Source organism: Felis catus, chromosome B3 (assembly GCF_018350175.1).
Source record: "Felis catus isolate Fca126 chromosome B3, F.catus_Fca126_mat1.0, whole genome shotgun sequence".
Classification (NCBI taxonomy): domain Eukaryota; kingdom Metazoa; phylum Chordata; class Mammalia; order Carnivora; family Felidae; genus Felis; species Felis catus.
Window position 1 is genome coordinate 54,848,074 of NC_058373.1, and position 26,949 is coordinate 54,875,022.

General features: G+C 41.3%; 1 protein-coding gene across 3 annotated transcripts in view; it reads left to right on the forward strand.

Moving 5' to 3' along the window:
- SHC4 (SHC adaptor protein 4) overlaps positions 1 to 26,949 on the forward strand; it is a 130,289-nt gene that overhangs the window by 26,226 nt on the left and 77,114 nt on the right. For all 3 annotated transcript variants that reach the window (XM_045059347.1, XM_023255385.2, XR_006599255.1), the window contains exon 2: positions 14,393 to 14,463. In XM_045059347.1, coding sequence (XP_044915282.1) covers positions 14,393 to 14,463 — 71 coding nt within the window. The remainder of the gene's footprint in view (positions 1 to 14,392; positions 14,464 to 26,949) is intronic.

The window sequence follows — 26,949 nt, forward strand, 5'->3', positions numbered from 1 at the left end:
CTGTGGAATTGATAAGCTATTTTCCCTATTTTATAGATAAGGGTGAGATGAGATGTAAAGTGATTTGCCCCAAGCTTCACAGCTGGTACATGCAAAGCTGAGATTCAAAGTTAGACCTGCTTAACTCTCAAAGCCCATGTACCTAAACTCTGGCATATTCCTTCTTCTCTTTCGTGGTTACTATCATAGTTGTGATAGACTAGCTCATTCCATTAACAAGCAATCCCAGCTTTCCAGCAGCTTTGACAAAAAAAGGTTTATTTCTTGCTTATACCATGTGTCCACAGCAAATTGGCTGGGGGGCTCTACTCTGTGTTATTCTCCCTTAGGGACCCGGACTGAAGTCTCCAATGGCAGGAGAAAGGATATGTGAAAAACCGCTCTCAAAGTGTTAGTCTACTTGAATATACTTGTACAACAGCCCTAATAACTCCCACATACACAAAGAAAGGAGTGGAGGAAGTAGCTAAATGAAGACAAAAGGGAAGGATAAAGTGTCCAGAAGAATGAAGGTCTTCCAGTGATTTAGAGAAACTTGCTTTTTAAACCATAGGTCTCTAGTTAAATGGCTGTTGGGATCAATTATTCAGCTGTTCTTCCTGTAAGCAGCACTGTTAAGACTTCTCTTGTGAATGTATTAATGCTTTGACACAACCTGGGATTTCACTGGGTCCATCAGGAGAGTGTCGTCAATTAGTATTACAAAAGCATCTGATGTGAGTAGGGCCAGTATTCTAATTCTCATTTTCATTATGAGGAACCAGTCCAGCCACTTTAGAGACTTTCTCCAAGAACAATAGAAAACAGGATTCCCATCTCCTAGGATTAGGCCTACACAGAGATAAAAATCTCTTAAAAGTTTCTTAGGAGACTAGGACACAGTGCTAACACTTGGTTACTCCCCACCAGGGCCTTAGCTCAAAGCTATTGGGTGCAGCTTTTGAATCTTGATAAACATTAAAATGGAATATTAGATACAAGGCCCTTAAGAGGTTTCTGCAAAGAGCACATCGAGAATATTTTGGTCAAGGAGAATTCACCTTTGGACAATAATGCAATTCCTGTTTTCCAACAAATGCAGAGGATGATTGACATGGTGTGGAATGAAGCACAGTACTTAGTGTCTTAGGTGGTGGATAGGGCAATCATTCTTCAAGTCACTATGAGATTAAACATCTACCACCCATGGAGGATGGTTGGCCTTACCATTCTTCTTGATGTCAAAAAAAAAAAAATTGAATGAAAAAGTCCAGATACTCAGGCTTTTGAACATGGAGCAGAAGAGGAAACTTCCAGCAGGGTAGATGTTCGGATTTTTAAAAACCTATTCAGTTCAATCAACCAAAGTATGTTTTGAGGGGCTGCTGTCTGCCAGGCAGTATTCTAGGTATTAGGGATAGAGCAATTTCAGCTCCTTGTTACTTAGAATGAGGGTTTGAGTGGGTGGGTGGAGGAGAGACACAGTAGTGTCTTTAATCGAGGGGTTTTCAGTTTCCTGAATTCATCTGCATTTTAAATATCTTCCCAGACTATACCCATCATGGAGCATGGGACACTTCGGGGGTGGGGTGGAGGGGTAAGCATCACAGGAAAAACTCCTACCTGACCCAGGTACCATGGGGGAATTGCTGTCAGCAGATGCCACATCGATAGGAGGTACTGATCTCTTAAGTCAGTGTCCAACACACTAGCTACTATCTTGCAGTTTTGAAAGATGCAGGGCTTGGAGTCTTCCTGAGATAGCAAAGTTTTCCAGGTCAGGGAGATAACACAACATATCACAGCTTTAAGCATAAAGAGACCTGGTTTCTTCTCCATTAACCAGCTCTGTGGCCCTTGAACAGAACACCAAACCTCTAAGAATTAGTATTCCCATCTGTAAAAGGAGTATCATACACTTACTCAGGGTCTGTCATAATTTTATTGCAAGGATCCAATGAGATAACACTGTGAAAACAGTGTAAATCTCTGTGTAAAAGCACGTGGTCGCATATCCGATGGTGCTTCTGGCCATGCCCAGAAGCAGAAAGAGCTGCCGGAATCTCCACCCACATGGGTGTCAAGTTATTCCTGCGAGAGGTCCACAGGTCGTAGCCCTCCAAGAGTTCTCAGTGTGCTTTTTTTGCCAGAAGGATGACCTCCAGCTGAGTACTGTGTCTGTGCTAAAGTCTGTAGGCAGAGATGAAACCTCTCTCAGTTCAACAAAATCCCCGTGTGTGAGGGGTTCTCAATGGGAGTAGGCCTGTTGGTATGCGGCACAGCTTAGCCGTCTCATGTGATGCGGATGGCTGTCATACTTTCCTCGCCCACAGACGACAGGCACTTTTTTTCAGACAAATTGGAAGCTTTCTTTGGCCAGTTGTAGATAGCTCATATCCTAGTATATTAGAGTGTCATCAAAGTACCAACCAGACTGAGATCTTTATTGCTTATCTGGGCTTCTAGAACCCAAGACCCTCTATTTGCAGGATCCCGGGTTGCCCACTGTCAAAGAGAAACTTCTGAATCAATTTAAAACTTTCCTTATTTAATTCTAAAATTTCCCCAGGAGATAATATATTTAAGACCTTATCAGCTCTGCTTGCCTTGAGGGACTTTAAAACAGCAAATGTTTTCTCCATCTGCTGTGGGCCAAGGAATCTGCTTAGTTGGGAAAGAGCATAGAGGATGAAGGGTGGCCAAGGGTGCCAAGATTTGCCCCCTTCATAGCCCAGCTTTGGTTCGGGCGGGAACCCAGCCAAGGCAGCCCTTGCTTTTGGAAGAACAAGCAGAATACACAACTTACTTTTAGAAGATTTCATCTTTGTAAACAGTGAGGTCTCGGAGGGTTGAAATTTCTTGGTTGCCAAGACCCTGACTGCAAATTAATGAACAAATCCAGATAGTCAGGCTTTTGAACCTGGAGCAGGAGAAGGCCCTTTCAGCAGGGTATGTGTTTGGATTTTTAGACATATATTCAATTCAATCAATCAAAGCGTATATGTGTGTAGTTGAAGTATAATTAACCAATTAACCAAAGTATGTTATGCATGCCAGGTGGCATTCTAGATGTTGAGGGCAGATCAGTCTTAGCTCTTTGCTACTAACCTTCTAGTGGCAGGGGAGACAGACAGCAAACAAACTAATACATGATGTTGTTAGCAATAAGCGCTCTGAAGAAAAACAAATACAAGAGAACAGAGAATGGTAGAGAGAGGGAAGGTGTCAGCTGCTTTGCGCTATTGGATGCAAGTTTCAAAAGTGCTATAGGATCACTCTAAGAAAACTCAGTCTTTGCCAAGACCACTGGTGCCTCTTTCACTGAAGCCTGTCTTCTTGTTTGTCTCAACGAACTCCCTCTAAGCTTGCTCCCCAATATTGTTCCCTGTTCCAGAGGAGGGGCCCTGCAGCTCCATTGTCTACCTGCTCAGGTTTTCCTAAAACCCTTCCACTAAATAAGGGGAAGGACTTTCCATTCCCTTCTCAAACAACACACGTACTGACTCAAATCTGGCACAAGGAGGGCTTTGACCAGCTTAACTTCAGGATTATTTTAACTGGCAACATACCCCTTTAAGAAGGAACACATTACAGATGGTCCAGTTAGGATGCAGGTTATTTTGAGACTTCCTGAATATCATTTCTTGGCTACTTCGTTCAAATAAATCATTTATTGCACTGTAAGAGGTGCTGGGGATAATGATGACTAAGACTCACTCCCTGCCCTTGAGAAGCCCACAGTCCAGCTGTGGGTGTAGACATTTAAAAAGACAAATTGCAGCACCACTGGGTGAATGCAACCTTGGGGTGTGACCAGGATGCTTCGGGAGCCCAAGGGAAGAGCAATGAACTCTGCCTCAAGAGTGCTGGAGAAGACTTCAAACAACTTTAATGATTTCTGATGCCTCATTTATTTATTCATTATTCATCCATTCATACATATTCTCTGCACAGTTTACATCAGGGTCACACACTGTCTTGCAGATATTGTTGTTTGGCCTGTTACTGTTGCTTGGTAACAACTTTATTGAGATGTAATCCATATACCGTACAATTCACTCATCTAGAGTATACAATGGTTTTTAGTGCAAATACCACCCGTTTTAAAACATCTTCATCAACCTCCAAAGAAACCTTGTACTCTTCAGCAGCCACCCTCCATCCTCCCAGATTTTCCAACCCTCTTTTCTAGCTCTATAGGTTTGTCTGCTCTGGACATTTCACATAAATGAAATCACGTGACATGTGGTCTTTTATGACTGCCTTCTTTCTCTTAGAATAATATTTTCAAGGTTCGTTTATGTTGTAGCATAAATCAGTACTTCATTCTTTTTTTATTGCCAAATGCTATTCCAATGCATGATATATCCTTTTTGTTGATCCATTCATTGATTTGATGGATACTTGGTTGTTTCTACTTTTCAGCCATTATGAATAATGCTGCTATGAACATTCATGTGCAAGATTTTTGTGTGGAGATATGATTTCAGTTTTCATCATATTTAAGTGTGGAATTGCTAGGTCATATGGTAATTCTTTTTATTTACTTACATATTTATTTAATTTTTTTAATGTTTGTTTATTTATTTATTTATTTATTTATTTGCTTACTTATTTAGAAAATGAGTGGGGGAGAAGCAGAGAGAGAGGGAGAGAGAATCCCAAGCAGGCTCTGCACTGATAGTGTAGAACCTGATGCAGGGCTTGATCTCATGAACCCTGAGATCATGACCTGAGCTGAAATCAAGAGTCAGACACTTAACTGAGTCACCCACGTGCCCCTCATATGGTAATTTTAAGTTTAACTTATTCAGGAATTGCCCAGCTCTTTCTCCTAGTGACTGTACCATTTTACATTCCCAAATCAGCACTGCATGAGGGTTCCCAGTTTCTCCACATCTTCACCAACACTTGCTATTTTTGGTACATTTGTTTTTTAAATGATGGCTATCTCAGAGGGCATGTAGAGATACCTCACTGTCATTTTTATTTGCATTTCCCTGTTGATGGATGATATTGAGCATCCTTTTATGTTTATTAAGATTTTTTTTGTATTATTGAGTTGTAAAATTTTTTATGTATTCTAGATCCAAGTCCATTATCAGATATATCATTTGTAAATATTTTCTCCCATTTTGTGGGTGGTCTTTTCACTTTCTTCATGGTGTCCCTTGAAGCACAGAAGTATTTAATTTTTATGAACTCCAGTTTTTCTATTTTCTTGTTTTCTTGTGCTTTTGCTATTATATCAAAGGGCCTGAGTTTGTCCTATTTTATTTTATCATTTTAACTCTTATACATAGGTCTTGGATCCATTTTGAGTTTATTTCTACATATGGTATGAGGCGTATGGTCCAATTTCATGCCTTTTTTTTTTTTTTAATGTAGATATCCAGTTGTTTCAGCACCATTTGTTGAAAAGACTGTCCTTTTCCCTTTTGAATTATTTTGACACCCTTGTCAAAAATCAGTTGACAGTAAACCTGAGTATTTATTTCTGGATTTTAATTCTATTCCTTTGATCTAGGTATCTATCTTTATGTCATACCACACCTGTCTCGATTGTGTTGCTGGGTAGTAAGTTTTAAAATTGGTACATCTGGGTCCTCTTTGTTCTTTTTCAAGATTGTGCTGGCAATTCTGGGCCTCTTGAATTTCTTTCTGAATTTTAGGATCAGCTTGTCAGTTTCTGCAAAGAAGCCATCTGGGATCTTGATAGGAATTGAGTTGAATCTGTAGATTAGTTTTGAGAGTATTACTATCTTAACAACATAATCTGATCCATAAATGTGAGATATCTTTCCATTTATTATGATCTTCTTGAGTTTCTTTTAATGATATTTTATAGTTTTGAACATATGTTTTGCATTTACTTTGTTAAATTTATTCATAAATATTTTATTATTTTTGAATAAAAAGAATTCTATTACAGTGAAATTGTTTCTTAATATCATTTTTGGATTGTTCTTTGTGACCTGTTGGTTTTTGAAATTAGGAAAACTTACAGATAAAGTCTGACTCTGACTTCCTGTGAAAAATCAGATCTAGTTTCCCAAATAGCAACAAAGGACTGGAGTGCGTAGTTTGGGTTCTGTCCTACTTTTGGGCCATTTTGTTCTGAGTTTGTCCTCATCTGGCTACTTTCTTATATCTGGATTAATTCAATCATTAACATTGTAATTATTAAGCAATGAGTTTTTGACCTTTATGATTGGTCTTTTGGGAAATCTAAGTTATATAAGATTTAATTGAATAAGGGATTAATAGTATCTAAATGTTTAATATGATAATTAAAAAAATTTTTTTTAATGTTTCTTTATTTTTGAGAGAGAGAGACAGAGAGACAGGGCGTGAGCAGGGGAGGGGAAGAGAGAGGGAGACACAGAACTCAAAGCAGACTCTAGGCTCTGAGCTGATAGCACAGAGCCTGATGTGGGGCTCAAACTCACAGACCATGAGATCATGACCTGAGCTGAAGTTGGATGCCCAACCAACTGAGCTACCCAGGAGCCCCTAATATGATAATTTTTATATACATATCCTGTCCTTTCTCAAAAGTTATTCAAGCCAGGGGTGCCTGGGTGGCTCAGTCGGGTAAGTGTCCGACTTCAGCTCAGGTCATCATCTCATGGTTTGTGAGTTCGAGTCCCACATTGGACTCTGTGCTGACAGCTCAGAGCCTGGAACCTGCTTCAGATTCTGTGTCTCCCTCTCTCTCTGCCCCTCCTCTGTTCATACTCTGTCTCTCTCTCTCTCTCTCTCAAAAGTGAGTAAACATTTTTAAAAAAGTTATTCAAGCTATATCTTACTCATTCATCTCAGGAACATTGGTGAGCTAGGCTCTCCACTGGGGATACAAAGAAGAAACAGACACCATTCTTGCTTTAAAAGAGATACACACACATTAACAAAAAGTGCCCTATGGGCAACTAGAGTTTTATAAAAGGTCTGCTAGAAGTCCATAGAGTGTGCAGAGGAGGACTAAGGAAAGAGAGTGTGGTCAAGACTGTGGGTAAGGAAGGGGGAGAAGAGGAGAGGATTCATGAAAGAAGTGACCTTTGCATGATGATAGTTGGGAACTTGTTCACTATGCTAAGAAAGTTGGATCTTTTCCTGAGGACTGGTGTTTTCTCTAAAGGGTGATTCTTGGACCACCCGTAGCAGAATCACCTGAGTGCTTATTAAAATGCAGTTTCTCAGACCTACTGAAGCAGAATCTCTCAGAGCCCAGGAATCTGCTTTTTAAAATATGCTTTTTAAAATATGCTTTTTAAATTTCTCTGGTGATTTTGAAGTTCTATAAAGTTTGAGAAGCTCTGTTTGAGGATGGAGGCCCTGTAAAGTTTTTAAGTGGGAGTGGAGTAGGATAAGATGGAGTGATATCATGCCAGACATGAGTTTCAGTAAGGTGTTAGCTGCATTGCAAAAAGCATATTTAGAGGGTGGGGCACCAGAGACTGTCGTCCTGGGGTTATGTTCAAAATTCAGTACTAGGGTGAAACTCAGGTAAAGAATACATTGCACAGTCCCTAAGATCTCCCACATCTGTACTCCTGGACTGTCAAAGGTCAGAGTCAGTGTCTTATGTTTTTGTTTGTATTTACAGGGAGGTCCCCTTTCCCTGGGGCAATTGAGGTCAAAGTCTAGGTTGGGACTACGGGGTTGAACAAAGAGATTGTTCTCTTGCTTACTGCCAGCCAAATGGATATAGTTTATTTCAAGTGCATTGAACATGATGTGATGTAACTGACAGGCAGAGCTTGCCTAAATGAGGATGGTAAAAGTTGGGGCAGGAGGTGGAGTTGAGGGAAGAAGACAGTTGATATGGAGCTTGAACTGCTCAGCCCTGACTGGGTGACAGGTTTAAAAGCAGGGGAAGAGTTGAGTTGTCCGGCTCACGTAAGTAGGTAGATGGTGACACTGCTTGAGATCAGAAATGTAAGTGGAAGTATAATGTGGATATATTTAATTTGAGATGAAATTGGAATATTCCTGTAATTATACTAGTCAGAAGCATGCAAAAGAACTTGTGTTGGAAATCTCTGTGCCATCAGCGCCCAGGTAATAATTGAAGGCATACACGGTAGAGACTGACTTTATTGGACTGGAGTAGAACTTGGAAATCAGAATTTCCTAAGCTTCACTTGTGTTCTAATGTTCAGTCAGGGTTGAGAACCAATAGTATAGCATGAGAAGAGAAGGGACAATTGTTTAAAGAAAAGACAGGGGTGAAAATAAGAAACTAGCAAAGGAGACTAAGAAGGAACAGTCAGAAGATAAAGGTGAGGAATCAGAGAAAATGCTCTCATGAAAGCCAAGCAGGGAGAGAAGATCAGAGGAAAGAGAAGGAGGTAGGTAGAGGTCAGCAATGGCAGTGCCCTAGGCAGATGAACTGGAGAACAGAAACGGTTCTCTAGAGTGGATCATGAGAAGGTAGTCGGTTTGCTCAGGCAGTTTCAGTAGAGTCTTGAGGCCAGGAACTACTATAGTGAGTGAGACATGCGTAGAAAGAAAGGAAGTGGAGACAAAGTCTCAAGATTATGAAGAGAATGTCCTCCCTCTAATCCCCCCTTTTTTAGTGGGAAAAACTGGAAGTTATTTAAAGGTGGCAGAAAAATCCTGCAGTGTTTTTGGGGAGCATTGGTGGCCTCTACTATTGTCAGGCATTTATTGCATGAAGGTCAAAGTTCTGATGGTTTCAGAGTGTCATTCTTCCCTGTCTTATGAAATGCAGGACCTATACCTGAAGCCTTCTCTTCAACAGTATTTTCCTGTACTCCTAGCACAGAGGCAGGCACGTTCTAAGGAAGGAATACTGTATGCTATTGAAAAAAAAATGGATTTAACCCTACTTAATAATTAATAAGCTGTGGTTCCTACAGGTTAAGGTAGGCTTATATTATTTTTATTAATATATTAATTTTTATAATTATATAATTTTTATGATCATATAATTAACTTTTATAATAATATAATTATTATATTAATTTTTTTATTTTTAAAGTATTTATTTATTTTGGAGAGACAGAGAGAGACAGAGCACGAGCAGGGGAGGAGCAGAGAGAGAGGGAGACACAGAGTCCGAAGCAGGCTCCAGCCTTTGAGCTGTCAGAACAGAGCCTGATGCAGGGCTCAAACTCATGATGAGATCATGACCTGAGCTGAAGTTGGGTGTTTAACCGACTAAGCCACCCAGATGCCTCGGCTTTATTAATTTTTAAACCCAATAATAGTACTACCTACTTATTAAGAAAACAAACAATATAACTGCAAAGTGAAAAGTAAAAACCTGCCTCTCTCCCATTCCCAGAGGTAATCACCGTTAATGGTTTCTCATGTGTCCTTCAGACATTCTTTCTGAGGATATAAGAATATATATCCGTTCTCTTTGGGTAATAGAGTCAAAGTCCTCATTCTGTAAAAGAGTCAGTATGAGAAATTCTCATAAGCTAGCTATCATGCCTCCTCTCTAAAAACCCCAGTAATGTCTTCAAAGCCCAGGATACACACAGCTATGAATAGGCTGTTCACCTCTCCCTGGGAGCAAGTGGTTGAAGCTCAGACAGTACAAAAATATTATTGTTGCCTTGGGGCATGAAGAGAGAGCATGGGCTGGGAGTTAGGTAAGCTGTCTGTCAGGTGCTGAATGGGAAGGTTGTCTGAGCACTGCTGAGCTATGCTACTTTCTCACCAAGCTTGTATGCCTCTAATAAAGGTCTTCGGTGTCCTCTCGGGGTCATGAATTAGGGAGTGTCTTCTGTCTCATGTGCCACCTCCTGTGGTCCCCAGAAGAAGCTGGTTTCATCCTGTTCTCACTACCGTGGCCCCCAGGCTCATCTCATTGTTACCTACCTGAGTAGACCAAAGGAAGAGTCAGTGGGAGTCAGCTCAATGACCCTCTCTGTTTTTTCTTTTCCTGTTATACAAGGCTTACACACAGAGTCCCAGGAATGGGCTACAGACTCTGGAATAAACCCTGATTCAGTCTCACTGAATAAATGAAACTGAGCCAGGCACTTCCCTTTAATAGACCTTAATGTCCTCTTCTATTAAATGGAATTAACAATAATGACTCAACTCATAGAGAAGATAAATCATCTCTTTCATGATTCTCCTATCCTTATGAGGCTGGGTTTCTTAAGAACAGAGACCATATCTTATTCAGATCCACATTTAATAAATGAGTGAGAGGTATCGTCATTCCCAGTTTATACCTAAACCAACAGACTAAATTTCTCCTTCCCCAGGCCTCGACACTCAACCATTGTCTGCCTATGTAGTCATCAGGTACCTAAACAAAGAAAGCGGATGGATTCTTTTTATGTACTGCTCTTTCCCTGCTTCCTCATAGTAATGGTTTCTGAGTAGAATGAACTGTGTGAGTTCATGGGAAGACCAAGTCCATTCTGGGCTCCAGGTTAATTGTGAAAAATCAGGCATTGATTCCCTCCCTTCATTTTGCTTAGAGTGGCTTTCTCCACACACACCCATGGTGGAAGAGGAATTGTAGTTGTTGTCCTATCTCCTCAGGCATGACTCCTGTGTCTTCAGAAACTTCAGTTTATCACAGTGAGGCTGGCAGAAAGTATCACCTGTGCCACTGCTGACAGTCAAGTGTATGGAACAAAACCGAGGTTTCAGTGAAGGAAAGGGGATTGGAAGCAATGCCTGGGTCTGTCTCAGAAGGAAGCAACGAGGTGGTTATTGCCACAAAGTGTGATTAAGAACAAAGCCTTAGAAGATTCTCTCTCTCCCTGTTTTTCTCTCTCTCTCTCTCTCCAGTAAAAACCCCTTTCCTCATTGATAACCCAAATCCCACCATTGGTGATTCATTTCACTGGACTGAGAATTGCCCCTACTACGACACTGTCCCTCACATGGGTGTTAAGCCTCATTGGCATTGGAGCATCCATATTCCACCTGACTCTCTTTGCCTCTTTTCCCATTCCTGTCTGATATGCAGCCTGCTCTCCCTTCCTGTTAAAGTCACCACCATCCATTTTATCACCCAGGGCTCTCTCCTCCCACTGCCACTAAACTGCCTGAGAAGGGGGCGTGTTCCCCCAGCCTCCCACTTCACTACAAAACCTCTTCTATTAAGGCTGTTTGTTGCCAGTCTCTAAGATGGGGACTAACAAAATTAATAAACAGAGGAATGACAAAGAAATCCAGAAGTCTTCCAAAGGTATCATCCTGGTTTATAACTCCTGAGTCTCCTTCTGAGTCTTCATTTCTCCTGGACTCCTCATTTATCCCCTAGGATGACAGACTAGTCAAACCTTCACCTTCCTCCATCTCTTCTCTCCCTGTGCTCATTTTAAAGATACTGTTGGAGTTGAGCAATAGAAGCTTTACTCATTCTTTCAGCTAGTATTTATTGAGTACCAACATATCCCAGGCACTATCCCAGGTGCTGGGAATACAGTGCTGACCATGGTGTTTACAGTCAAAGGAATCAAGACAAGCAATAAACAAACAAGCTAACAAGTAAACCTGAAAAACAGTGGCATGAAGGTGATGAGTGAAGGCTGTGATGAAGGGTGACAGGAAGGGGCTTCTGGGGCAGTGACATTTGAGTTAAAACCTAAAGGATAAGAGGGAGTCGGTCTTAGAGAATGAAGAAGAACTAGGCAGAGATAGCAATGAGGGGAGAGGAAACAGCAAGTGCAAAGTCCCTGTGTTTGGAAAGAGTTGGGTGTATTTGGGGAATAGAAAGAAGACCAATGTGGCAACGAAGTATATAGGAGGAGAATGACATAGATGACATTGAGGAGGTGGTAAGCAGGGGCCAGAAAATGCAGGGTCTGAGGGTTTATAGTAACAAGTTTGTTTTGATAATAAATGTCAGAAGTTTTAAGCAATGGAGGGACATGGTCTGATGTGTATTTTTTAATGTTTTATTTACTTTTGAGAGAGAGAGAGCAAGCAGGGGAGGGACGGGGAGGGGGGGGGACAGAGGATCCGAAGAAGGCATCTGCACTGACAGCAGAGAGAGAGAAAGAGAGAGAGAGAAAGTGGGAGAGGGAGGGAGAGAGAGAGAGAGAGAGAGAGAGAGAGAGAAAGAGAAAGAGAGAGAGAGAGAGAGAGAGAGAGAGAGAGAGAATCCCAAGGAGGCTCCATGCTGTCAGTACAGAGCCCAATGTGGGGCTCGAACTCACGAACCTTGGAATCATGACCTGAGCCGAAGTCAGATGCTCAACTGACTGAGCCACCCAGGTGCCCCTAAGGTGTATTTTTTGAAAAAATTACTCTGGCTGAAAATTTAAGTGGAAAAATTTGGTGTTTGTTTACATTTCCCAAAAGTGTGCTGGTTATTATCACCTCATCTTAAATTGATGATTTACAGCTGAAGATGCCCCGCACATCTGTACTGACGCAGCCTTCTGGGGGAGTTGGAGATCAGCCCAGACCCATATCCCACCTGTGTGGGGAGCTCATTCTTTCTAGGGTGAGGGGTACAGAAAACAGAGGAGCAGGAGCTACGTTTTGAAATGGAAGAAGACACTGAGGGGCATGAAAAGCTGGAGCAGCCAGGGAGGATATGAAAACAATCTTTTTAATGCACCTTGACATGGAGCTCAGACTCTTAAATCTCCTTTCCTGATTGTTCTGAGATGGGCTTTCTACCACATTCCCTAAATCTAGCTTTCCTCCCCTAATAAGTCTTACAGGTTATTGAACAGAACTCTCCAGACATCACTTACTTCCCTGGTGTTCAAGCCTTGAGAAGTTAGGTGTGATTGGTATGAAGTGTTCAAAAATGTTTTTGTGTGTCAGTACTGGAGACCCAAGAAGAATGTGACAAACAGGAATCTGACTGAGAATGGCCAGGTGATTGTTCTGGCCAGGGTCCTCTCCCCTGCACTAGGCTATGCAACATTTGATAGACTGACCTGCTGTTAGGATGCTAAATCTGCAGAATTTGCTCAGAAATACTACAAGAAGTGTCTGGGAAGGCCCCCACCCTCCCAGATCCTGCCATCTTTCCACATTGCTCTTGCCATTTCCAAGCAGAGGGAGCCTGGAAGACTTCCAAAGGAAAGCTAAACAGGAAGCATATAATTTCCAAGGAGCTGACAGATCACTTTCAATCAGACCGCTTGGCTCTCATAACATTTCCGAGCTCATTCTCAGAGAAACACTCTCCCTCGTCAGCTAAGGCTCTGCTAAGAGGATTTACTCCCACAGCCTCACTTGGCAAAGCTACACAGAAGACTACTAAGTCTGCATCCCTAGGCTTAATTCTTCTCCACCATTCCAGAATCCAATTTTCAACTGCAGGCTTGTCATTTCCTGGATACCCCATTGATGTCTTTCAGTCAACGGGTCCCAAACCAACTCATCATCTTCCCCTCTCCTGGTTTTCCTGTTTCTGTTAATGGAATCACTGTTCCCTCTGCTACCCTGGCTGGAAGCATCTGAGTCATCCTTGACTCATCCTTCTCTCTTATTCTCTAGATCAAATCAACTGCCGAATCATGTAGTATCTATTTCCGTGATGTCACTTGAATTCATCCCCTCCTTCCTATTGCCACCATCTCTCCTCGGTGTGGGCTCTCATTACTTCCCCCTTGACAGGCACATCCTCACTAATAACCCACCTCCATACTGCTGCTGACATGAGGCTTCTCTCACACACTGACCAACACCTCCCTCTCCTACCATAGCCTATCATGGTTCTCACTGCTGCCACAGGACATATAAGCTGTGTTTTAGCTTATAAGGCACAATTCCTTTTCTAATACTCCATGTTCAAGGTAAATTTACTAATTCCTGGTGTGGGAAATTACTTTTTTTTTCCTTTCTTGAACCCTTTTAGTAAACGATCTTGTGAAAAAGGAAGATCTTCTATTACTGAATTCTGTATTTACGCATTTATATGCTTGTTTTATCTCCTCAGAAGATTCTCCATTGCTGGAGTGTTTGCCTTACATAACAATTGAGCACATGTAGGTACCCAGTGCTGTCCTAAGACCTTCACCCATGTGGAAAAAAATTAACTCCAAGCAATTCTAATAGTATCTCCCATTTTATCAGTGACAAACTGAAATGCAGAGAAGTCGAGTAACTTCCTGAGGTTCCATAACTAATAAGTGGCAGAGCTAGGATTCAGATTCACACAGTCTGGCCCCAGAGCCCATGCTCTTCACCAATGAACTCACATTGTCTTTGTTAGCTGCATTCCTGGTATCATAGTTTGGATTTAGCTGAAGTTTTATAACTGAACTGAACTTAAGGCATGTGCCCATTAATGGTCAGAAATATCAATGGTAGACTGAGTGTGAGAATGTAACTTGATATCAGAAGCTGACTTAAGGTGTTTCCTAGGAAGTCACCATGAAGATGAGAAATGTCATCATGCTAGCTTTTTTCCTACTTACCCTTTTGTTTTGTTTTGTTTTTGTTATTCCAGTACATGGGCTGTATCGAAGTGCTACAGTCAATGAGGTCACTGGATTTTGGAATGAGAACGCAAGTTACAAGGTAAGAGAACAAAAGTAAGGCAGACTTTTGAGTGCTGTGGTTTGAAGTCATAATCGTTTTTCCCTGCAGGTATTTCATGCAAGCCTCCAAAGTCACCATGGGCTTTTATTTGAATGGCTGGAAGGTAGGAAATAGCCCAGTGACCTTGGATGAGTGGGTTTGTCTCATCATGTGAAAGATTTCCCAGTGTGTCATGGAGCATCTGCATTCCATATAATAACTGATAGGATGATGCAGTCATAGAAATAGCTGGTTTCCCAGGTACCAAAAGTACTTAAGATTATGTCTGGAAATTGAACATTATTGAAGAAGTAGCTGGAAAGAAGACCGGGGAAGAATTTTCTGTGTCAGAAATCCCAAGTTCTCCCCATTTGTGAGACATGAGAACCCACTTACTCCTTGTCTGAGTCTTCCTCCTCTGTATACAGTGAGCTGCATGGAAGGGTTGAACCAGGGGAGCCTTGCCCAGGGCGGCCCTAGACAGTGTAGGGGAAGAACCAGAGTCATTACACAGAGCACAAGTCAGAAGCAGAAATACAAAGCATGGTTCATTAAGGTCAAGTTCAAGGCAAGACTGGAAAGAGGAACAAGTGAATGCCCCCACTGGTAAGTGGGGAAATTGTGAGGTGAGGGGAAGAGGTGAGAGCACTGGGTTGATGTGAGTGATTTAGGATGAAGCCTTGGGCGTCTGTTCTGTGTGGTGCTACCGTGTGCATCTGTGGTTGCGGGCCACCTTTTCCAAAGGTGAATGTTCTCATTATGAAGAGAGGGTAACTCTTCCTAATACTCATCCCATGAAACTGTAGGCCTGGAAAAGGTGTCCTGTGGTTCAAAGTTTTGGGAAAAGGAATCCTATTGCTCTTTAGGAGAGTGGCAGTATCCACCAAAATATTAAAAACCCCAAGAAGCCCTGTGCAGTAGTTTAAAAAGTCTATCTCAAGATTGTCTAAACTTACATGGTTCCAGAGTCCTTTTTTCATGTAACATAAAGGAACAGCCCACGGAACCCTAGCATTCCATGAAATGCTCTTTAGGAAATGCTATTTTAGACTCTCTGTGATGCATTCAAATCTGTCTTCCCAAGTTCCCCAGCAACCTTCAGTATTTCCTTTGGAGTCTCACAGATGAAATCTAATTCTACTTTTGTTTTGTACTCTTGGTGGCCACCTCAGTCCCTGGCACTTGGAGGAGGCTCGCTGGAGGTTTATTGAATAAATGCATGGTTCCACCTGACTACCTCCTGGGATTTGGAGATAGCTGCATTTCTTCTTGCTGGAGTTTTCTCTTTCTCAGTCCCTTCAACTGTCCTGCAAGTGACCTGGTGTCTAGATGACTTTCTCCTCTATTAGCTCTAGTTTGGATGTGTCCAGGCTTTATTTTCATCCTCACAATCCTTAACCTGGAGAAAGCCCTTCCTCTGATGCCGAGCAGATTACAGATGGGAGGAAGAGAGTGGCCACCCCGGGTACCTGGAATGGGGGCACGGGACGAAGGAATGCCCACTGTCTTTACCTGAGGATGACCGATTTTGTGTTCATTCATCTACTCATTTTCTTTCACTCAAATATTTATGGAGTTCCCATTAAATGCCTGAAACTGCTCAAGAATTAAGGATGCAGAAGTGTCTGGCCTCAAGGAGTTTATGTTCTAGCTGGGGGAACAAGACTATAGCAAGGAAACAGATAAATATACAATATAGTTTCATGTAGTAATAAGTGCCATTACTGTACTAATAAAGCAGGGTAAGGGGATAGAGATGTAGGGGGTGGGCTTTTATTTTTTAATTTTTATATTTCTAAAAAATTTGCGGATAACTGACATACAATGTTACAGTAGTTTCAGGTGTACAACATAGCGATTCAACTTCTCTACACTTTATGCTGTGCTCACCAAAGTGTAGTTACCATCTGCCCCGGGGCTGGGCTTTTAAATTTCATTTTCTGGGTATAACAATACCCTATGGTTACTTAGAACTATTTGGAAAATACAGAAACATATGAAAGAAGAAAATCACTCAGAATCTTACCTAAGATAATGTCTACCCACATTTTGTGTTTTGGATAACTTTCTGGTCTTTTTCTCATACATGAAGTTACAGCGATTTTTATAGAAAATCTGGAAAATAGTTGATACTATTTCTACCATCTTGAGCATTTCTCTGTTGCTAAATATGCAGAACTATTATTTATTGTAATAAGATACGTGTCACATAAAATTTACCATCTTAACTAGTTTTAAGTGCACTCTTCAGTAGCATTAAGTACATTCATGTTGCTGTGCAACCATTGCTGCCATCCATCCCCAGAACTTTTTCATCTTCCCAGATGGTAACTCCTCGTTCCCTCCTCCCCTAGCCCATGGCAACCACCATTCTACTTTCTTTGTCTATGGATTTGACTACTCTGGGTACCTCATGTGAGTGGAATCATGTGGTATTTGTCCCTTTGTGACTGATTTGTTTCATTTAGCACGATGTCCTCAAGGTTTACCACCAGACCAAACAATATAACTGCTTTGAAAGCATTTGGTGTGTATTGCTAGATTGCTATGCAGAACTGACTGCTTAATATTCCTTTCTCTCAGTCATGTAGTATTTTTTTTTTAGTATCTGTTTTTTGCATCTTTGTGAGCTTGTAAGTCTATATTTTCCTATTGTTTAGTAAATGGTAACAGGTCATTTTGTTCTATTCCGTGAAGATTCAGTTTATAACTAATGTACACACCCCGGGGAAGGTGCCTTGTATGGTATCTGGGTATTATTCTTCGTGGATGTGTCCATGTGTGGCTCAGACATGGTAGATTGTGCTCTGGGCAGGTTTGTGCAAGCTTAAGGGTCGTTTATTTTCTTGAAAACCTCAAATTCCTATCCCACTTCCCAAATATTTACTTTTCTTCTCTCTCTCTGTCTCTCTTTTAGCTCATTCTCCTTTCTTCTCCCCACTTATATGTATTTTGACATTTGGTCAATTTTCAAGTTGCTTTATTACCAACGGTCTTAGATGTTATCATTAAAACATTAAGTTTAATCAGGTTTCAAGCTACTTTTTAAATTTTTTTTTTTAATTTTTTTTTTCAACATTTATTTATTTTTTGGGACAGAGAGAGACAGAGCATGAACGGGGGAGGAGCAGAGAGAGAGGGAGACACAGAATCGGAAACAGGCTCCAGACTCTGAGCCATCAGTCCAGAGCCTGACGCAGGGCTCAAACTCATGGACCGCGAGATCGTGACCTGGGTGAAGTCGGACGCTTAACCGACTGCGCCACCCAGGCGCCCCCCTTTTTTTTTTTAAATTTTTTTTTCAACATTTATTTATTTTTTGGGACAGAGAGAGACAGAGCATGAACGGGGGAGGGGCAGAGAGAGAGGGAGACACAGAATCTGAAACAGGCTCCAGGCTCTGAGCCATCAGTCCAGAGCCTGACGCATAAAATTTTTTAATGTTTATTTATTTTTGAGAGAGAACGAAACAGAGTGTGAATGGGGCAGGGGGCAGAGAGAGAGGGAGACACAGAATCTGAAATAGGCGCCAGGCTCTGAGCTGTCAGCACAGAGCCCCGACACAGGGCTTGAACTCAGGAACTGCGAGATCTTGACCTGAGCCGAAGTTGGACGCTCAACCAACTGAACCACCCACATGCCCCTAGGTTTCAAGCTATTTTAAATTTAAATGTCACATATTCACACAGTTTCATTTAACTCATAATCCTACTTAATCAAAGAAAAAAGATTTCACTGGACCAGTTAGAATTCCAAAAGAAAGAAGTCATTTTGTAGGACCACAGCTATCTCCCTATATTTACTGTCAAACATAAACATAAAATCAATCAGGTGTGAATGCTAATAAACTAGTGTATCTAACTGCCACTACAGATTCCAATGATGATATTTCAGGCTGATGTCCCACCCATGATAAATGGTCTCACCATCTCTAAATTAGTTAATACGTTATTCCAGATAATCGGGAGACAGTAACAGGAAATTCCTGAAAATAAAGGAGGAGCCATGATTTCAGATATAACAGGTGGGTCAGCATTTGAACACAGAAGAAAAGTGGAGTAGAATTCTTGTCTTCGTGACGGACTTTTCTGCCAGTTGTTTGAGGCCTCAATGCACAGGGTTTCTAGAACACAGAGAATACTCAAATAGAGCAGAGAAAAGATGAAAAGGACAAGAGGCCATTCACTTTCTCAGCAGTTCCCTGGATCATACCCCTTTCAAAGCTTCCATCATGCCCCTCCACTTTGACTCCAGATTTAGTCCCCCAAAAAAGTCCCGTGGGTGGCTTTTACTGTTGTTCCTGCACTAGTTCTTACCCAGGCATTTATTCTCTTGACTGATTTAGGATGGGAGCTTAGTTTTTAGTAATCAGGTATTCAGGCAAAAGGGCAAAGGAGGAGGTTTTCCTGGTAGAAAAGAGAAACAAGATCATTAGGACGACAAAGACTCACAGCCACAGTTGTCTTCAACTTGTTCTGAAAACAATAGCAATAGGAAATAAGAGAAAAGGAAAGTGAAAATCATGACAAGGATGATATAGTCATTTGCTCTCTTGTAAAAGGGTTTCTATCATGGTTTTTAAAGCAAAGCTAAAGAAAACAAAAACCCTCATTCAATCTAAATCGGGGCACACACATGTGCATACACACTCACACAAAATAAATCAGGTCATTAAAACCTAACTCCTGGTTTCCCTCCTTTGAGTAAGCATCCACATCTTGCAACGGAGAAAAAAATCTTCCCTCTCTCCCTAGAGGTGCCTCCTTCTTTGTGTCTAGCTAGGAACCTACCTCAGATACTGAAGGAGGGATAAACATGTGTATCAGGGTGGAGCCACCAAGTGGAGCTGGTGGGACAGGGCTTGACTTTCAACTCTAAAGAACAGAACTTCGTAGGAAACTGTCGGGGGGACAGTTAGTTCATTGCATTTATTGTAGGACATCACTTACTTCCAGGGGCAGGACACAGTGCTGGTGGGAGGGATCTCCAGATCACTGTCTTACTATTCTCTCTGCTTCCTGTATTTACTGTCTTATGTTTGTAACTCATATTTGGTAATTAAATCAGCCAGGCTAAGCATGAGACACCCAGCATGGGATCTGCCCACGCCAGGCTCCAGGACAGCTGGGAAGCAGCAGCTGGCAGTGGGTTTGCCTCATTCCCGTGATTATCATCCCTGGGGGTCTACGAAGGAACATGGGGAGCTGTTAGACAATGGGTGGTAAAGCTCCCTGTTGGGGATCCTGGCTTAAGATTCATTTTCTCTAGCTGATCTTAAGGGGCCACAAGTCATGGAATATTTATCTGCCCCATTCCATTCCATTCCACGAGGGAAGAAAAACCTTGGGTAACATTGTTTTTTGAACTGCTGCCATAGACACTAAGCAGGCTATTTGTGTGATTTGGTACTAGATAAGGCAATGAGGAAGCAGAGATCATAATTCAGAGGATATTGTAATTGGACTAATTTCCTGTTTGAAACGTTACTGCTAATGAACAGTGATTCTGCAAATTTAATTCACTATCTTGAAATTTTGATTCTTTGGCTTCAACAGGGCATTAAACTCAGTTCTTCAGAGACAAATGTGTGTGTGTGTGTGAGAGAGAGAGAGAGAGAGAGAGAGAGAGAGAGAGAGTTAGCAACCATTTGATGTAAAGCAGATCCAAGAAGCAGCTGAACATTTACATAAAGGCCTGTGTTTATAGTTTCTAAGAAATGTGAGCATGAGGAGGGAAAGTATTCTGTAGAGGTCAAATATCTGTATGTTTGGTGGCTAAATTAAGATATCTGTTTGAAAACAGGCTGGCATTTAGCTAACTGTCCTGAGGATTATAGGAATGGGATTCGGTTGCAGCTACCCGTGGATGAGTGTATCTCTGAATAAAACGGAGAAACTGTACCGAATCTGGTGTGTGGGTTCTTTGTTGACTTGTGAGGAGATCACCGGACTTAGTAGGATTGTAGCCCACAGAGCTCACAAAATAAAGACTGCCATATGTGAATATAAAAGACTGAGTCCATTAACTTGCCAGGCAAAGGAACACTCCTTAATGAAGAAATTTGCTGAGGAGAGTGGTGAGGAGAAAAAAAAATCAGGAGTTTTTAAGTTTTTGTTTATGGTGGTCATGCTAAGGATTGAAAACAAGCACTCTGGCTGAGATGGAATGTATGTGGTTGGATAAAACAAGTGCCATTGTTCATTGGTCAGGAAAGAATGTTAAGACCTCAGTAAGGGTCCAGTGTCCCAGGGTCAAGGTTTATAACCTTTATCAGCTGGTGAGAACAGTTACAGTAAAACCTAACAGTCAAACACTCTTTGGCAAGCACTGATGCAAGTGGACGTGCTTCTTGTCTCACACGTGTAGATGTCAGGAAGCTCTTGCTGGAGGTTTTGGGCTGTGTGTGTGTGTGTGTGTGTGTGTGTGTATGGGTGTATGGACAATGACTGTTTCTTCTAGTTTCAAGTTTCACTGCTCCCCAGTTCCTCACAGCCTATTTAGTACTGAGATCTCATTTCTCAGATATCTGAGATGAAATAGTCAATTAAATTCCTTTTAGAAGACTCCAAAGATCTAGTAATACAAAAAAATGTTTCCAAGCATTGGGAGGGGTTCTGATAGCATGACAGTGTGAAATGAAGGGAGAGAGAATATCAAAGTCAATGACATTGTTTTGCTCAGTCATTAGCACAGTGTATTTCAAGTATAGGTGCACAGTTACTATTTGAATGAACAGGTGTAAGGCCAAGAAATATAGTTACTAAAGCAACCCACAGAATAGAAATAGTATTTTCAAATCATATATTTGATAAAGAGTTAATATCCAGAATATATAAAGAACTTATACAACTCAACAACAACAAAAAACAAACAACTCTATGCAAAACTAGGCAAAGGACTTATCCCATTTCTCCAAAGAAGATATACAAATGGACAATAAGCACATGAAAAGATGCTCAACATCACTCATCATTAGGCAAATGCAAATCAAAACCACAATAAGGTTGTACTTTACATTCATTAGAATGTTATTTAAAGCACAGACACACACACACAAATCCCCAAAACAGAAAATAACAAATGTTAGCAAGGGTGTGGAGAAATTAGGAACTCTTGTGCATTCTTGGTAGCAATGTAAAATGGTGCAGCCACTATGGAAAACTGTATGGGAGTTTCTCAAAAAGTTAAAAATAGAACTACCATATAACCAGCAACTTCACTTCTGGGTGTAGTTCTAAATGAACTGAAAACAGTGACTCAAACATATTTGTATATCCATGTTCAGAGCGGCATTATTCACAATACACAAAAGCAACCCAAGTATCTATTGTCCAATGGACAATAGATAAACTAAATGTGATACACACACACACACACACACACACACACACATAATGGAATATTAGCTTTAAAAAAGAAGAAAATGCTGCCAGTTGTGGCAACATGCATGAACCTGAAAGGTATTATGCTAAATGAAATAAGTCAGAGAAAGACAAATACTGCATGGTATCACTTATATGTGGAATTAAAAAAAAATTTTTTAATGTTTATTTATTTTTGAGAGAGAGAGAGACAGAGCATGAGTGGGGAAGGGGCAGAAAGAGAGGGAGACAGAATCTGAAACAGGCTCCAGGCTCGGAGCTGTCAGCACAGAGCCCAATGCAGGCTTGAATCCACAAGCCGTGAGATCATGACCTGAGCTGAAGTAAGACACCCAACTGACTGAGCCACCCAGGCGCCCCTCACTTATATGTGGAATCTTAAAAAAAAAAAAAAAAAGGAACAACAAAAACATCCAATTCATTGAAGCAGGGTGGAATGGTAGTTGCCAGGGGCTGGGGGTTGAGGGAAAATGTGGAGATGCTGGTAAGAGGGTACAAACTTTTAATTATGAGTCAGACCTGAAGATCTAACGCAGAGCATGGGGACTCCAGCTGATAATAGTGTATTGCATAAGTGAAATTTGCTGCTACTAGATCTTAAGTGTTCTCACACACACACAGACACGCACAAAAATTAAATATGGGAGGTGATGGATGTGATCATGAACTTGATTGTGGGGGTCCTTTCACAACGTATATGTATATCAAATCATCACATTGTACACTTTAAAAATGTTAGTTTTATTTGTCAATGATACCTCGATAAAGCTGGAAAAAAAAAAGTAAGAGAACTGGCACGTGCTACAACATGGCTGAGCCTTGTCTTAATGTATTTGGGCCTCTGTAACCAAGTACCACAGATTGGGCAGTTTATAAACAACAGATATTTATTTTTCACAGTTCTGGAGTCTGCATGTCTGAGATCAAGGCGTCAGCATGGCTGGATGAGGGCCCTTTTCCAAATCACAGACTAACCACATTGCTAGGGAGGCCAGGGAGCTCGGTGATATCTCTTTTGTAAGCGCACCAGTCTCATTCATGCGGGCTCCATCCTTATGGCATGATTACCTCCCACAGACTCCACCTGCCAAAACCATCACCTTTGGGCATTAAGATGGCAACATACACATTTTGGGGAGACGCAGACATTCAGACCATAGCAAATCTTGAATATATTATGTGAAATGAAATAAGCCAGTCACGAAAGGACAAATATTGTGTAATTTTTCACTTATATGAAGTACCTGGAGTTGTCAGATCCAGAGACAGAAGGTAGAACGGGGATTGCCAGGGGCTTGTGTGGTTGGGAGGGAGTTAGTGCTTAATGGGGACAGAGTTTTAATTTGTAAGTTTGGAAGTCTGGAAGACGAAGAGTTCTGGAGATGGATGGTGGTGATCATTGCACAATAGTATGAATGTGCTTAATGCCACTGAGCTATATTAAAAATAGCCACATTGGTAAATGTTATGGTAGGTGTATTTTACTACAATTTTTGAAAAAGTATAGGTACTAGATGGATTATATTTTTGTAGGATTCAGTATCGTATAAATGAATTTTATTTTGTTGAAAGGATACAAAGCCATTAAGAGAAGGATAACTGAGACCTCAGGGCCTGAGTTTCCAGCCCATCCTCAGCCAAGTGAATTTGGTAAGGAGTGCAGAGTGGACTCTTCTAATTTCTTGATGAAGAAGCCCAGCCAAAAGCCACACTGGCCGAGAGGGCTGCTGGAGGACTGGAGGAGAGAGTAGGTACCAATAGCTCGTGTTTGTTTCCCATTGCACAGAGCTTTTGTATCTTTGTACACCTCTTGTGAACCACACAAACACCCTCAGAGAACACTGTAATTCCACATTTTATTTATTTTTATTTTTTTAATATTTATTTTGGGGAGAGAACAAGCAGGGGAGGGGAAGACAGGAGGGGATAGAAGATCCCAAGTGGGCTCTGTGCTGAGAGGTTGACAGCAGCAAGCCCCGATGTGGGACTCGAATTCACAAACCGCGAGATCATGAGTTGAGTGGAAGTCAGATGCTCAACCAACTGAGCCACCCAGGTGCCCTGTGATTCCCCATTTTAAAGCTAAGGGAAGCTAAATGGGAAGTTGAGGCTTAGAGAAAGTAAGTGACCATCCCTAGACCACAAAGCATTTTTTCTGGGGCTCAAACCCACGTACTCTCGCTCCAAATCCTGTCCCTACAGTCATTAATGTTTCCTAGTGACATTGCTTTGAAGCTAAGAAACTGCTCTTTTAGCTACGAATAGATTAAGATAGTGGGGAACAATTGAGGGAATAACAGCAGGCCTGAGTCATCTTTAAAATCACTTCTTGGGGCGCCTGGGTGGCGCAGTCGGTTAAGCGTCCGACTTCAGCCAGGTCACGATCTCGCGGTCTGTGAGTTCGAGCCCCGCGTCAGGCTCTGGGCTGATGGCTCAGAGCCTGGAGCCTGTTTCCGATTCTGTGTCTCCCTCTCTCTCTGCCCCTTCCCTGTTCATGCTCTGTCTCTCTCTGTCCCAAAAATAAATAAACGTTGAAAAAAAAAATTAAAAAAAAAAAATTAAAAAAAATAAAATAAAATCACTTCTTTTTTAAAATTTTTAAACGTTTATATATTTTTGAGAGAGAGAGAGAGAGCAGGGGAGGGCAAGAGAGAGAGACACACACATACCCACACAGAATCTGAAGCCGGCTCTAGGCTCTGAGCTGTCAACACAGACACGTGGGGCTGGGAATTATGAACCATGAGATCATGACCTGATCCATAGTCGGAGACTTAACCGACTGAGCCACACAGGCGCTCCTAAAAATCACTTGTAAGTGAGAGAACAGCGTGGCTATGATCATTATCACCGATGTCAATCCTCTGTGGGACATCTCATTCTTAAAATTCTTTCACTATTTTTTTTTTTTGTCTAATTACAAAAAGTAAATCTGACTTATTGTGGGAACTGGAAAGTAGGGCAAAATAAAAGAAAAAAACAGACAAATCACTGGAGAGAACCAAGAGTAACAGTTTGGTATATAAGGGTTTTCCTGTCATACATTTAATACCTAAAGTGAAACTATATAGTGTTTATTAATTTGTTACATATTTTTGTCATTTGTTGTACAAATTTTCTAGGTTGTTTAGTATGAGTAGTACTTGCTTTGACCTGAGCCTTCAGGTGGAAGAATAATCTTAAGTGCCTCTATTTGTCATAGGTATATTTAGTAACAGTCTTTTTGCTTTATTTTTTATTTCTTTTATTTTATTTGAGAGAGAGCGAGCGGGGGAGGGGCAGAGGGAGAGAGAGAAAGACAGAGAGAATCTTAAGCAGACTCCATGCCCAGCACAGAGCCCGACTCAGGGCTTGATCTCACAATTGTGAGATCATGACCTGAGCCGAAATGAAGAGCCGGACGCTTAAGGGACTGAATTACCGGGCACCCCAAGAGTCTTTTTTTTTTTTCATTAAAAAAAATTTTTTTTAATGCTTATTTACTTTTGAGAGAGACAGAGACAGAGTGCGAACAGTGGAGGGGCAGAGAGAGAGAGACAGAAACTGAAACAGCTTCCAGCACAGAGCCCGATGCAGGGCTTGAACTCACGAACTGTGAGAACATGACCTGAGCCCAAAGTCAGTCACTTAACTGACTGAGCCACCCAGGCACCCCAAGTCTTTTTGCCTGAAGTAACAGAAAATGACTCTGCCTAGCTTAAGCCAAAAGGGAGGTTTCTTGGAAGGATATTGGGGCAGCTCATGGGACCCGAAAAATGAGTGAACAAACTAGTAGGACAGTGGTTTTGGGTCCTGAGGCCTCTGCAGGAGGCCCATCTCTGGTTCCCTGGGTCCCAAATATCAAATTCCCAGGTGAGACAGTGATTGGGACCTAATCCTGGAGGAATTATCTTTGGCCAGGACAGAGTTGCATTGTGACAACATAGTATTTCCATAGTAGTCATATATTGGGAAGGGGAATGGCTACGGAGGAGGAAAAAGAGCAGAAAACGCAGGAGGAGAAAGAGGCTTATAAAATGGAGGAAGTAGATGCAGTAAAAAATAGATTTCTACCTCAAGGGGAAAAGAAGACATTAGATCAAATGTTTTGGACACCTTAAAACAAGGAAAGATTGGGATTATTTAAATCATCCCCAAAATGCTCCTCTCAAATCCAAGGTGTGCTAAATTAGTAATCAAATATTTCATGTTATTATAGCTGGCACATTAGTTTTAGAACATAATTCAACTGAGCTGTATTTTTGTGGGGTGAAAGAAAGTTTGAGGCTGCATGTATAGATATTGTGTATGTTTATTTCCATTTTATAGGACTTAGGGCATTGTTTTAATGCTTCAGATATTTATAGAGGTTGGTAAAATGGTCATTATTGTTGTTCCATGACAAGTTGTTTACAACATCTGTATTTTATTTGCGGAGGATTATTTGATCAGGAATGAAACTACCAATTATAGCATCTTTTCCATGGAAAATGTGATCCACTTTATGAACTGGTTTCTAAAAATATGTTGCAACTTAAAATCAGGTCCTGCTAATTTATCCAGATGAGTCTATAGAAATTTACATATATGGAGATATTATCAAACAAACACACACATTCAAAAAGGTCATATATACACATTTACTGAGCCAAGGGAGAATGGTTAGCTGTCTGGGCCTAAATACAGATGGTAGGGGATGGCCTCAAGTGCTTGAAGAGGAACAAATTAATTCAGAGCTTAAGATGCATGGATGTTAAAGCTGATGCATTTGGGAGAGACCCCAGTGTTTTTAGCTCCAATTGAAACGAAATGAAATACTTTCTCCAGTGATCTTTTCCCTCCAGGCCTTCTTTACTGTGCACAGCCAGGTGATAATGCGTTTAAGGATGTCCCTTTTGTAGCCCTTTTTGGTTTCCTATAGAAGTCAGTACTGAATTTGTAGCACCCCAACATTCTCACTTATACTCAGTACCAATTTCCAGGAGCAAGAAAGTAGATTTCTAATTCTGATGTTGACAGGCACACTGGTCTGAGTCATTTAACAGTGCAAGTAGGATAGGCTTTTTGAACAGTGTTCCTAGAAACATCAATGCTGTAGCTGCATGGGAGTCTCCTGAAAAAGTTC